The sequence below is a fragment of the Canis aureus genome, chromosome 23 (genome assembly GCF_053574225.1).
Source record: "Canis aureus isolate CA01 chromosome 23, VMU_Caureus_v.1.0, whole genome shotgun sequence".
Taxonomy (NCBI): domain Eukaryota; kingdom Metazoa; phylum Chordata; class Mammalia; order Carnivora; family Canidae; genus Canis; species Canis aureus.
The window spans coordinates 46,324,204-46,338,805 of NC_135633.1; the positions used below are offsets into that span (position 1 = coordinate 46,324,204).

Here is a 14,602-nt window from a genome sequence, read left to right on the forward strand (position 1 = left end):
AGAGTGTCATGGTTACTGGCCAGCACAGTGTCATTACTAGAGTGAACAGGCATATGTTTACCATGCTAAAATTGTATAGCACATTACTGTGTTTCTGTATTACAATTTTACATGATGACACAAAGTCTTTTCACTAACCACTTTTAATATTTTTATCACTAGAAAAAAATGCAAGAGTTGGAAGCAAAACTCCGGGAAGAACAACAGGAAAGGAAACGTATGCAAGTTAAGGCAGCCCAGGTGAGTTGCAGTGTCAGCAGGTTGGCTCCTCACATTTCATTCTTCATAAGCAAAAGATTGATTGTGGGCTTCTTAGATTATATTTTGGAAAAGTCCAACATATAAATTGTCAGAAATAGATGAATATGGAAAATTATAAACCTTTATTTTTAAAGGGAGAGAGTAAAAGTTGAGCAATTTTTTAGAGTTGTCCAAATTATGGGGTTTCAATCAGCATTTTAAAAAATCAATTAAAAACATAAAAGATAGTATACATAAGATAATAATCATGTAAAATGTCTCACAGGAGTTTCTACTGGAAATGTTTGAAAGCCATCGTGTAGTTTTCTCACACATTTTCCTTTTCCTGGTGGCTTCAAAACACCAGGACAGAAATTGAAGTAATGGGCTGGCCCAGTAGCTAGTGACCCATACTAACCCACAAGAGCTACCATATGAGGGGAGCGAGGTCTGTTTGCTCCTAGTCTTTGATTTATTGGCTATCAGCCAGAATAGATGAGGCGGTGTGAATTCACAGAAACATGGCGTTTATATATACCACCCAGAACTGGGTTTCTAAAAGATACACTAATACTTTTGTTCCCAGTAAGTCGTACAGATAAGCACCTTGTTTGTAACTGAAGACTCTCTTAAGAGCTTATTTCTTCAGATACCTCTTATATATTGCCCTCCCACTTCCAAAGTCTTTAAGTTTTACATTTGTTTGTATCTTTTTTTTACCCTGTTAACACAAGAAGCAAGACTTAACTCTAAACCAGTTAGGAATGGAGGCTGTGCAGTTCAGGCTGCAGCCAGATGCCAGCAGTGCCCCGAGCTCAGTTTGTACATAGGCTTGCAGGACCATAAACATCCTGTTATCACTTCCACAACTCATTGGTTTAACTTGTTCTCTTTCTATATTAAACCCAGTGTATTTCTTTCTCAAATATTTACCTTCTGATCAGTTTGTGGGTTTTGTTTTGTTTTGTTTTGCTTTTAGTGTGCTGAGTTATGTAGTCATGTGGCTTTATTTTTGATCACCAATAAATCTTGAAATTACGTGGTTTCTCTGCCCATTCCACTTTAGGGTAGCCCTCTTTACTGTGTCTCCATTTCCTCAGTTGTAACATGCAAACTCGTGGATTGTGCTTTATATACATTGTGGTGGTGAGTTCTGTTGTATGTGAAATAAAAATAAAGCAAGTTCATTATCTTATGAATTTAATTTACAGTATTTGTGCTTTCTTTTTCACTTAGCAGGTATAAAGAAGGGACCAAATAGTTACTACTGGTAATACAGTAAAAAGTTTTGAGTTCTGATAGTTGAACACCATTATAGTGGAATGACAACGGAGACCGAACATGGTTCCAAGTCAAGCTGACTTTTTTTTTTCCCCCCTAAGAATTTATTTATTTGAGAGAATCTGCACGTGAGCCCGGGGGATGGGGGTGTGTGAAGGAGGGGCAGAGGGAAAGGGAGAAAGAAGCAGACTCCCCACTGACTAATAGGGAGCCTGACACGGGGCTTGGTCCCAGGACTCCAAGATCATGCTCTGAGCTGAAGCTAGACACTTAACTGAGTGAGCCACCCAGGTGCCCCCAAGTCAAGCTAACCTTAACTTGTATAGTCTGGGGCAAGATATTTAACCATTCAGAGCTTGGATTACCATTGATGAAGTGATCTTCGTTTTATATCTTCCTAGTGTTGGAGAGATCAAACAGGAGAAAAGACAATGAAAGTACTTTAGAATAGTTAAAACTCTGCCACACAAATACGTAACCACAACCAGGAAGAACTAAATAAACTGGAAGTTAAAACATTTAAAAAGAAATTGTTCTTTTTATGCTATTCAAACTCATTGGCCTCATAGGTTTTCCAGAGTAGTGTTTTTTTTTCCAGGGTAGTAATTTTATGTTCAATGAATCCTGTCCAGTTTACTGTATATAAAGCATTATTAGATGTGTGGGAATATAGGTGCTCCTGAGGGGAGACATCCCTCCATTCTTTTTTTTTTTTTTTTAAGATTTTTTTTCTTTTTGTTTTGTATATTTTTTATTGGAGTTCTGTTTGCTAACATATAGCATAACACCCAATGCTCATCCCGTCAAGTGCCCCCCTCAGTGCCCATCACCAAGTCACCTCAACCCCCTACCCACCTCCCTTTCCACTACCCCTTGTTCATTTCCCAGAGTTAGAGGAGTCTCTCATGTGCTGTCACCCTCACTGATATTTTCCACTCATTTTCTCTCCTTTCCCCTTTATTCTCTTTCACTATTTTTTATATTCCCCAAATGAATGAGACCGTATAATGTTTGTCCTTCTCCAGTTGACTTATTTCACTCGGCATAATACCCTCCAGTTCCATTCATGTTGAAGCAAATGGTGGGTATTTGTTGTTTCTAATGGCTGAGGAATATTCCATTGTATACGTATACCACATCTTCTTTATCCATTCATCTTTCGATGGGCACCGAGGCTCCTTCCATTTATTTTTATTTATTTATTCATGAGAGAAAGAGAGAGAGAGAGAGGAAGAGACACAGGCAGAGGGAGAAGCAGGCTCCATGCAGGAAGCCTAACATGGGACTCGATCCCGGGTCTCCAGGATCAAACCCTGGGCTGAAGGCGGCGCGGTGCTAAACCACTGAGCCACCCGGGCTGCCCACATCCCTCCATTCTTTTGTCTCTGAATAGATTTCTGTGCTTCAAGAATGCAGTCATTGTGGGAAATGTTAGTATTCTCGGTATTTATTTAGTCCATTGGTTCCGAACTCCATCATAATTTCCTGGGGAACTTTAACAATGAGAAGATCATGACAATCTGAATATTCCTCATGAACTCCAAATGATTTTGATACACAGGCTGGTTTCAAAACCACTATTGTAGACAAATCCACAGGTGTAAATGTTTTTTCTTTTAGGAAATCTGAACATTAGGCAGCCCGGGTGGCTCAGTGGTTTAGTGCCGCCTTCAGCCCAGGGTTTGATCCTGGAGACCCGGGATCGAGTCCCACGTCAGGCTTCCTGCATGGAGCCTGTTTCTCCCGCTGCCTGTGTCTCTGCCTCTGTGTGTGTGTGTGTGTGTGTATTGTGAATAAAGATTTTATTTGAAATCTTAAAAAAAAAAAGGGAAATCTGAACATTGATTTAGGGAAGGTACCAGTCCTTGTTTGAAATCCCTAGTAATTGGCTTTGGAATTTCTACTATGTGCATAGGGAACTATTTTAAAACTAATGTAGTTTTACTAAACTTCTGGAGAAAAGGGGCATGATAGCATTTGCTGTGATACACCTTTTAGTTCTTTCGGACATAAATTTCCAGTTGCTTTTTCTTACATTCTAAGAGTGAGTTTTTAAATAGGAAGAAATGTATTTTGCCCTCCAGCTGCTTTGTGTCTGGCACTGATGAAATTGCCATGTGTAAAAAAGAACATAACAAAGCTTTGGTTTGGAGTTATATATTACATTGATCACCTTAGGCTTAATTTATGGAACAACCACAAATAATGGAGCTAAAGGGTTCCAATCTAAAAAAAAAAAAAGAAGATGAATTATAAATAACACCACATTTCAAGATAAAATGAGAGACTTATATTGATTTAAAATATTTGGTGGGGATCCCTGGGTGGCTCAGCGGTTTAGCGCCTGCCTTTGGCCCAGGGCGCGATCCTGGAGTCCTGGGATCGAGTCCTGTGTCGGGCTCCCGGCATAGAGCCTGCTTCTCCCTCTGCCTGTGTCTCTGCCTCTCTCTCTCTCTCTCTCTCTCTCTCTGTCTCTCATGAATAAATAAATAAATAAATCTTTAAAAAAAATTAAATATTGACAATTTACACAGCTTTTTTCAGTCAGATACTATCGGATTTAAATCTCAAATTTAAATAATAGCTCTTATTTCTATAGCATTAACTTTACACTGCTGTATTTTTCTTAGTTGCAGACTGGGCTAGAAGCAAATAGAATTATTTTTGAAGATAAGACAACTCCATATGTTCCCAGTGCAAGAAGAGTTAAAAAAAAGAAGTCAAAACCACCTGAAAAGGTATGAAAACAGGACCAGTAAGTCAAAGTGCTGATTTATGTGAAAATGCTCATAAAACAATGTGGTACATCAAACTTGGATGAGAAAAATCTCTTTCATTCAATTTCTCCATTGGGAAGATGGAAATAAGTAATATCTACTTAGAAATTTTTATCTTGATAATATGTATGAAAATTTTTGGAACCGCAAAACACATACAAATCTTGACTATTCAGTACTGCATTAATGACCTTTTATTCTTCACATGTCTTTAGACATATGTGACTATACATGCATTACATATATACACACTATTTCTTTACTGAGATTAATTGCTATTTTGGCAGGTACTATTTTTTCCTTCCTACCCTTTGCTAGGCTAAGGATGCATTGTCAAATATTATTAGGAGCTTGAGAACATTCCAGTATCGATGAAGCAAGTAGCCCAGCACTAAGCTGAAATTTCAGGCTTGTTGTGTATGGTTAGTTTTTATCACCATGTGAGTAAACTTGTTTTTCTTTCCATTCAGAAAAGTTCTAGGAACTATTTTGCTGTACAACCACATTATAGATTATGCTTGGGGGATATGCCGTTTGTAGCTGGAAAGGTAAGTTGGTCAAAGTCTGAATTTTTTTTTTCTTTACAACTTAGTAATTTGAGTTAAAAAAACTCCTACACCTGTATGCCTATAAATGGGGAAAACATTTTTCTGCCCTTTTACCAATATGGATCCTAGTGATGTGAGAAAGAGATGGAAAGTTTTATGGGACTGGAAGAGCAGGAAAGAGACTAGGGGGACTTTAAGGCAGATAAAACGTATGTGCAAGGAAATATAAGTAGATATTTAAATAAATAGAAATCACATCCTGCTTGTCCTCACATGCATATTACTTACAGAACTCATTCTCCAAGAAGTAGTTACAAATAGACTTGAATCTTAGATTCCTTCAGTGTCTAAATGTAGAGATGATAATTTTGTCAAATATCAGCAAGTACTGAGTAATTTCAATAAATGCTTTTAACACTGTGTTAGTTTAGGGGCTCCTGGGTGGCTCAGTCAGTTGAGCGGCTGACTCTTGATTTCAGCTCAGGTCTGATCAGAGCGTCCTGGGATCAAGCCCCACATTGGGCACTGCACTCAGCTGGCAGTCTACTTGAGATTCTCTCTCCCTCTCCTGCCTTTTTCCCACTTACTCCCTAAAATAAATAAATATATCTTTAAAAATATATATATATAAATAAATATAAAATTTATATATAAATATAAAATTTATATATAAATAAACATAAAAATATATATATATGGGATGCCCAGGTGGCTCAGTGGTTGAGCACCTGCCTTTTGCTCAGGTCATGATCCTGGGCTTCCTGCATGGAGCCTGCTTCTCCCTCTGCCTGTGTCTCTGCCTCTCTCTGTGTCTCTCATGAATAAGTAAATAAAATCTTAAAAAAAATTACATCTGATGAGACTCAATAATACATTTCTAGGCCACTTTATTTTAAAGTTCCTAAATAAGTTAAAACCTTTCACTGTTAATTTTCATTGTTCTTTTTCTGCTCTGCTGTCAGGGATCCACATGGAACAAAAGAGCCCTTGACTGTAGAGAAATTTTAAAACTTCTGAAAATAACTTTATCTTAATTCTTCACTCCTTACTCTATTCTAGGTTATGAACAAACACTTGTTTTCTTTAGGTATTCAGCATAGGATGTGTTTTAGGAGTTTCTTTTTTTTTTTTTTTTTAAAGATTTTATTTATTTATTCATAGAGACACAACACAGTTAGAGAGAGAGGCAGAGACACAGGCAGAGGGAGAGCAGGCCCCACGCAGGGAGCCCAATGTGGGACTCGATCCCGGGTCTCCAGGATCACACCCTGGGCTGCAGGCAGCGCTAAACCGCTGTGCCACCGGGGCTGCTCTAGGAGTTTCTTTACCTCCTCATTGCTCTCTTCTTTTCTAAATGTGGTGTGACTAGCACTAAATAGAGACTTTGTCATGTTCTGGGAGTCTGCCAACTCAGCCTAGCATCATATTAATGTTCTGGGAGAAGCCACATCATCCCTTGCTCTCATTGATTTTAGAGTCAGTTGAAGTAACAGGTGTTTTCCTGAGTCTTTGCATTAGTCTTTGTAGGTCCTACATTTGTAGATTTAATTATCTTATACAATATTTGTAAGTAAGTGAGACTCTATAGGAATAGATTCACCCTATCCCACATTGCATTAGAATCTAGTTCAGTATTTTGTTATCCTGAAGTAAAGCTTTTGGTAATTCTCATTGAAGTTATTAACATAAAGGTTGAACAGATTAGGTTCAAAGACCAGTCTTTTCAACCTGAACTCTCCTTCTGAAGTTATTTGTACTCTTTGTGAAATATTTGTGTCCTCAAATTCTGTATTGTGAAGGGTCATTTTTTATTTTTAATTGTATGTTGTCATAGACCAGTACACTTACAAAATGCAAAAAAAAAAAAAAAAAAAAAAAGATTTACTTAGAAAAATGAAATTAAAAAGATATAAAATGCACATCCTGAAAGCTAACTGTGCTTTTAATTTATATTACACTAATGATGGTGGTCATATTCTTTTCATGTGCTTATTTACTGTACATCTATCCTCTAGTGAAATATGTATCTACATTTCTTGCCCTTTTTTAACTGGCTTGTTTTTTTACTGTTAGGGTTTGAGAGTTGTTTTGATATAAGTCATATATCAGACACATAGTTTGCAAATATATTCTCCCAGTCTTTCTCCCTCTTACACTGTTTTTTACAAAGCAGCTTTTTGTTTTGATGAAATCTAGTTAATTGAGATTTGTGTTTTTGTGGATTATGTCAGGTCTAATATGATCTTTGCCAGGACCAACATCCTCTGGATTTTCACTTATGTTTCATATATATTCTATAATTTTATATTTTACATCTAAATCTATGATCCACTGGAAATGATTTGTATAGACAATATTAGCCTTGTTAAGTCAAGGTTTATTTTTTATTCTGTTCCATTGATATATGTGTTTATCTCTTTGCCAGTACCACACTGCTTTGATTATTGTGGCTTTTTTATATTTCGTAACATCAGGGAGAGTGATTCTTTATTATTCTTTTTCAAAATTGTTTCAGATATTCTAGTTTCTTTGCCTCTTCATATGAATTTTAGAATAAACTTGGCTCTATCTATTAAAAAATCTTGTTATAATTTTTATTGGAATTTCATTATACCCATAGATCAGCTTAGGAGAATTGATTGTTGAGTCTTCCAGACCATGAGTACAGTATCGCTTTTATTTAGATCTTTGATTTCTTTCATCAGTGTTTTGTGGATTCCAGCATATTGGTCCCTTGTCTTTTATTACATTTATACTCACATAATTGTTTTAGAGCAAATGTAAGTTGGATTTAGTTTTAATTTAGTTTCTGTGTGATCATTGCTAGTATATTTAGTTTTTATATGTTGAAGTTACATTCTGAGATTTCACTGAATTCACTTACTAGTCTTAATTTTTGGATTTTTTTAGGATTTTCTATGTAGAGAAGCATGTTATCTGTAAACAGGGACAGTTTTATTTTTTTAATTTGCATTGCCTTTCATTTCCTTTTTTGCCTTACTGCACTGGCTAGGATTTTCAGTATTACATTAAACAAGGATGATGAGAGTAGACATCGTTGCCTTCTTTCTGATCTTAAGTCCGGGGAAAGCATTAGCATTCAGTCTCACCAGTAGACATGATGTTAGCTATAGGTTGTTTGTCAGTGCTCTTTATCAGGCTAGAGGAAATTTCCTTCTGTTTCTACTTTGCTGAGAGTACCCAGTAAGGCACTGGATTTTTTTTCAAATGCTTTTTCTTCATTAAATGATATGGTTATGGGTTTTTCTTTTTTACTGTTGAAAGTTACAACATTACTACATTACGTTGATCAATTTTTTAAAAAATAATTGAACTAGTCTTGAATTCCTGGAATAAACCCCACTTGGATACAGTATACATACTTCTTAGTATATAATGCTAGATTCAATTTGCTACCCAACAATAGAAAGTAGAATTTAAAAAATACATATTTAGCTTAGTATAGTGGTTTCCAAACCTGTCTGGTCAGAATCAACTGGTAGAATTAAAAGTATACATTTCCAAGCCTTGACCCCTGCACTGATCAGGTTTGGAGTCTGCCTAGGACTCTGCATTTTAAACAAGATGTCTAGATGATGCTTATGGAGCCAAGTTAGCCTAGGCATCTGTTGATGAAATAGTATGCTGAGACCATTGTTTAATATTCAAAACCAGAAATCTTGAGAAGGCTACCAGGTTTTTCCTATTGTTATTTATGTGACAAGGATGGACTTAGTACATCCTAGTATTTGAGGATAGAGAAATGAATATAATGACAGTCCCTAACACCTGGAAGTACATACACTGTTTAGTACATGAAATAAATATGCAAACACAATTGCAATCTATCGTGATAAACGCTATGATAGAAATGTTGTAGGTGATCTTAGAGTCAACTACTTATTTGGACCAATTCATTACCTGGAGGTTTTAAGGAAGTCTTTACAAGTTAATATATTTGAACTGGGTTTTAAAGATGGTAGAAATATTGGCCACACAAAAGAAATGACATGTGCAAATAAATATAGTTTCTTTAAGTAATGCAGATTTTCAAGGTAGAATTCAGATTCATCCGTTGTGTATAATACCCAGGGCTCATTACATCAAGTGCCCTCCTTAATGCCTGTTACCCTGTTAGACCATTCTTCCACTCCCCCTCCCCTCCAGCAACCCTCAGTTGTGTTTCCTATAGTTTGGTGACCCTAAAATGGTTTGCCTCCCTCTCCATTTTCACCTTATTTTATTTTTCCTTCTCTTCCCCTATGATCATCCGTTTTGTTTCTTAAGTTCTACATATGAGTGAAATCAAAATTGTCTTTCTCTGGCTGACTTATTTCACTTAGCATAATACCTTCTAGTTCCATTAGGGGATGATGGGACATACATAAAGCCAGGGAATATAAATTGCAGCTCAATGATGAAAGACTTTTTTCCTATGCTGAGGAGTGTAGACATTAGTGTTAGGTGGACTTAACATCGAATATTTCATAAGAGAAAAACCTGATACTACAATGAAGATATTTTAGGATAGCTGATAGCACTATGGAGTTAAGAGACTGAAGACACTGGTGGCAGGGAGGCCAATGGGATCTTCTTCCAATAGATAGTAAGGTGGTTGTAAGGGAATGACAGCAGGGTAGAGACTAAAGTGGAGTATAGATACTTAGAGGTTAAATGGGACTTGGTATTTGGATTTACTCTAGGAGATTTATATCATAAAGCCTTTTTGTGGGTGGGGGTCTTTTTACTCAGATTAGGGAGTAAACAGGAAAACATTTAGAGGGTTGGCTTCAGTTAATTCTCATTTTTCTTCAGTCCACCAGTCCTAGTCATGCTGTGGTAGCCAATGTTCAGCATGTCCTGCATCTGATGAAGCAACACAGTAAAGCCCTGTGCAACGATAGAGTGGTCAACAGTGTTCCTATTACAAAGCAAAGTTCTTCACGAAGTGGTAAAAGTAAGAAGTTGTCAGGAACACCTCCCTCCTCCAACAGCATTAATGAAGAGCTATCAGAAGTCTTACAGACTTTACAAGATGAATTTGGGCAAATGAGCTTGTAAGTTTTAGCTTTTGTTTTTTAAATTATATTTAGTTCTAAAACTTCATATTAACCTTGGTGATTTCATTAATCCTATTGTTAATTTGTTCAACGAATATCTGAGCAATAGTCCTTGCACCAACCACTGAGCAAGTTACTAGGACCTTAACAGATACAACTGTTCTGGGGAAAATCTCTGTTTTCTAATATTGTTAAATGTTTTGAAGACCAGGGTTTTACATTTCAGTCTTATTTCCTTATTTGGGAGCTTGAAATACATTGAGTTTAGTTAAGCTTACATGGTAAGTTAGGATGTGAGTATCTGAGGAACAAGATCCTTTCTTTCTAGGCTTTCCTTTATTCGTGTATACTGTTCTGGGGGAGGTAGAAATATAAACTAGGTCTTTGAAATTAAGAACTCCTTTTGCATTTGCCTCCAGTGCCTTTCTTGAATCTTGTTTCTCTTTACAAAATTGAGTCATTTTTTATTGCACACAGCAGTGGTCCCATGGTGAGTAGTGGGATGTGGTGGACCTAACCATGAAACAGAAAACTTAACCAACCCCTACCTTTATTTCCTATATAGTGATCACCAGCAGCTTGCGAAACTTATCCAAGAATCCCCAACTGTTGAACTGAAGGACAACTTAGAGTGTGAACTGGAGGCATTAGTGGGGAGGATGGAGGCCAAAGCCAACCAAATAACTAAAGTTCGGAAATACCAAGCCCAGGTAACTCACACTCAGTTTCCCTTTCCCTGTTGTGAATGATTCAAAACCAAAAATGAGGCAGAACCCAAAAAACCCTTTTCCTCAAATATGTTAATTGACCACTTAAGTGTATCACAGATAGGGAACTACAGGAAACATTTCTTTCCTGTAGACACTTAAGAATTGGTGTTAAGTGGGTTAGGAAGGAAGACAGTTTCATAATCTGTGAGAGATTTTACCACCTAAGATACATCTTTCAAATACTTAATATTTTTAATTTTCTTACCTTTATATGAACAAACTTTAACTTCCATGATGAATTTAAATGGTTCTAAATTTACCTTAGTCTTTTAAAAAGCACTTAGAAATTGATTTCCAAAGGAATGTCAGATATAAATATGTGAAAAAAAATCTTGAGTTATATTTATATTGCTAATTAAATGAATAGAACAGCCATGTATTTAATATCTACTAAGTGCAGTGGGAAGGCACATTCCAGGGTTTTCATCTGGAGAGAAACATAATGATTCGTGGCTGTTAAGAGAGAGCTGTGACTGCTAGGGTTGGGCTTAAAGACCAGGCGGAGAGAACAGCGGGGCCGGGTGAAGCTCTTCTCTGCCAGAGGTCATCAGTGACTGCAGTGGGCGTGAAGTGGACACATTGGAGGTGTGTTTTAGAAGTAGAATGATCAGGGCAACTTGCTGCTGAATATCATTTGGAAGGAAAGGATGGCAGTACCACTGATGGAAATGGAGAAAGACTAGGAGCAGAACAGGCTTGGCTGACATTTACTGATTGGTGGCTGTGTGGTAGGCATGATGCTGAGTGCGTCTGAATATGTCCTCTCAATTTTCATGGAACACTTGTGAACTGAGTGTATGATCTTATTTTATAGGAAACCAGGCTAAGTTTCCTGGGAGGTAGACAGATCTTAAAGTGAAATTAAGTAACTCCTGTGCAAGGAAACACTAACCCACTAGTAGTAAATGCAGAGCTGGCATGCAAACTTGAGTCTTTTCAACTCCAAAACCTGAGCTCTGAAGTATTTTTTTGTAAAGTTCATGTTTCAAAAAAGAATATAAGCAAATGATTGCTGTAGAAGTAATGATCTGATTTGTTTGTTGTACATTAGACTCTATTCTAATGGAAAACCAATTTGGCAGTGGTTTAAAGTACAAGTAAAGCTCTCTAAAAATAAGTAAATTCTCTGTGAAATTATTCTAAAATAGTGAAATAATAAAATCAAAAACTTTTTGTATTAATATATTACCATGTCTTCATCTATTTAGAGCATATTTCGTTGCCTCTTCAGACTAGTTCTAGAACCACCGTTCACCTCTTCTTCATCTATTAGTATCTGTCCTGTCCTTCACTTATGATGTCAAATTTTTTTCTTTTTCATGACGCCTTCCTCCAAACCCTCTTCTGCACTTGGGCAGCACCTTCAGAAACAGCACCAGTATTGGTGTGTTTACTCCTGTTCACTTGTTTGTATGTCACTCTGTGTTTTTACACACTGAGTGTTAAATGACAGGTACAGCAGATTTTTGAAGGTTTTAAAACAATAAACCCAGAATATATTATTTGCATCTTGGTTTGTATGAGAGTTAAAAATACCAGTTGTCAGAAGAGAATGTTTTCATTGGCTGCTCCTTTTTCCCTGCCTTGGTTATCTGCTATAGCTGGAGAAACAGAAGATAGAGAAGCAAAAGAGGGACTTGCGAACCACCAGAAGGACTCTTGATGAAGAAGGAAACAGCAGCAGTCGATCCTCTGGAACCACAGGGACCACAAACAAGAAGGATGTTGCCAAGCTGAGACCCGGTGAGAAAAGCAGGAAGAATCTGCAGTTATTGAAGGACATGCAAACCATACAGAGTTCATTACAAAGCAGTAGTTTATGTTGGGATTACTGACTGTTACCAGGTCATAAATTTTATTCAGATAATCTGTACCTCATCAATCAGATTTGGCCAGTTTACTCTCCAGGTCTCGTACTCTCTTTTGGAATTAATGAATAGCAGGTGTGAAGGGGCCCAGGCTTCATCACACAGGCTTCTTGTGTGATGTATCATGACTAAATGTTAAACCACCTGAATGGAAACCAGGGGAGTTTTAACAGCTAGGAAGCCACACACTCTGCTTCTTTGAGATGAATTTGCTGTAATGAAATACTGCACTTTGTAAACAAATTGCCAATTTTTTACTTGTGGGTGTGATTTTTTTTTTAATAGTTCTTTACATATCTAAGTAAAATTAGGTTTAAATTATCAAAATATGAGGCTGTCCCATAGGCAGTGTTTGCTTAAAAAGTCTCCTTTTAGATCTTCCCCTGTCACGAACCGCCTGTTTCTCCTTTCCAATATGACCATTAAATGTACTTTGACTATTGATGGAGGTTTTCTCTATTTAAGTATTTATACATATTTAAGAGGATTGTTTTGCTTTTTGACATTTCAAACACTGATCAGTATTTAATACACTTGTATTGATGTTATCCATCATTAAAAAAATTTAAAGACCCAAGCATTCATTTTAAGTCCATTAACTGCTGAAATTATAAAAGCATTTTTTAAAGAATAAACATTGTTAATGAAGTAAAAGCTTTTAGAACGAAGATGGAAGACGAAATGTTGTAAAGCATATACATTTGCTGTTTTTAAATACCTGTTTGTAATCATGCTATTCAGTTTGAGGCATTGTGGTTTTCAATCTTGAAACTTAGAAGAACCCTGGACATGGTATCGGTGTATAGTATGAGTGTGGCATTAACTGTACACATGCAGTTTGTCATTACGTTAATAATGTAAATCATAATTCTGCATAGATCAAGACATGTTAACTTTTTATATATTTGCCACTGAAGTAAATAAAGCAGCTTTTCTAAGGAAACACTGAAATTTTCCTTAACAGCCTGATAATAAAAGGCTTTATTTGTTGTAATTTCTCCAAAAACTGAATTTCTAAATAGGATATTAACATATCAAGAAACAATATGTATGACATATGCCTATGTCATGCTCACACAGAAACCAAACCAACAAGACTGAACTGTCTCATGGCATAAGAGAAGATACTCTAAAGAGTACTAATTAACACATTAACTACATGTTAAAGAGATTCCTTTTTATGCCTCCTCTGGGAATGAAGTGGAGTTCTGGGATTTTATCTGGGTATCATCAGCATGAAATGCAGTGCCTATCTGGGTTCTAAACTTGCGAGGCCTTTTAATTGAATTAATTTTTTACAGAGTTCTTGATTTAGGTTCCTTCAATTTGGATGTTTGTTCTGAAATGTTATGTAAACTTCTCCTTGTGTGTGCAGCTTTGTATCTCCATTGAATTCACCACAATGAGTCCACAGACCCCAGGAATCACTGCTCTGACATGGAAAATATTTCTTGTGTCTTGACCACCATTTCAGTTATTAAACTTTTGCTATTGCTGTGTTTGAATTTCAGGTCATTAAATTGTGTGACACTCATTTTGCATTTCAGTGGCTCTGAGTCCTAATTAGAAGTTTAATGGTGCTAAAACCCACCCCATCCCTTGGGTACGAGTTAGATTGTCGAATCCAGCTTTTAATACCCTTAGGTGAGAATTGAAAACAAAATACCAATACTGTCTCAGTCTCCTTATCTGAGAGTTTACAGCAGAGGAGTACATTGTTGTATGGCTGTTTTAAGAGCATTATTGCAGTGTGTTTCAAATACAAGTACCTTCTATGTTGTAAGACGCTGAGGTGGCTACCAGGCTAAGTAAGGAGGGTATGCTTACTTAGGTAGGTGCTAGACCTCTGAATTATTTCAGCACTTGTGTGATGAATACAGTGTGACCGCATGAGCACAGTGCTATGAGGACACAGAGGAGGAGGTTAACATCCTGGAGGAGGAAGTGACACTTAGACTCCGGAGAACTGGAATTAGCCATAAGGGAGAATTCCAGGTCAATAGGATTAGAATAAAAGGGAAGTGGCCAGATTTTGGGACGTGGGAGAATTGTGACCAG

The 14,602-nt window shown here is 36.8% G+C and overlaps 1 protein-coding gene across 4 annotated transcripts in view; it reads left to right on the top strand.

Moving 5' to 3' along the window:
- The window catches only part of CEP57 (centrosomal protein 57), a 46,656-nt gene that overhangs the window by 24,932 nt on the left and 7,122 nt on the right, over positions 1-14,602 (top strand). For 2 of the 4 annotated variants that reach the window (XM_077867576.1, XM_077867572.1), the window contains exons 6-11: positions 163-240; positions 4,152-4,259; positions 4,769-4,846; positions 9,662-9,903; positions 10,472-10,616; positions 12,278-13,487. In XM_077867576.1, coding sequence (XP_077723702.1) covers positions 163-240; positions 4,152-4,259; positions 4,769-4,846; positions 9,662-9,903; positions 10,472-10,616; positions 12,278-12,511 — 885 coding nt within the window. In that variant the 3' untranslated portion in view covers positions 12,512-13,487. Of the gene's footprint in view, positions 1-162; positions 241-4,151; positions 4,260-4,768; positions 4,847-9,661; positions 9,904-10,471; positions 10,617-12,277; positions 13,488-13,919; positions 14,079-14,602 lie in introns of those variants that run through there. The other 2 variants (XM_077867574.1, XM_077867573.1) reach the window with 2 other exon arrangements.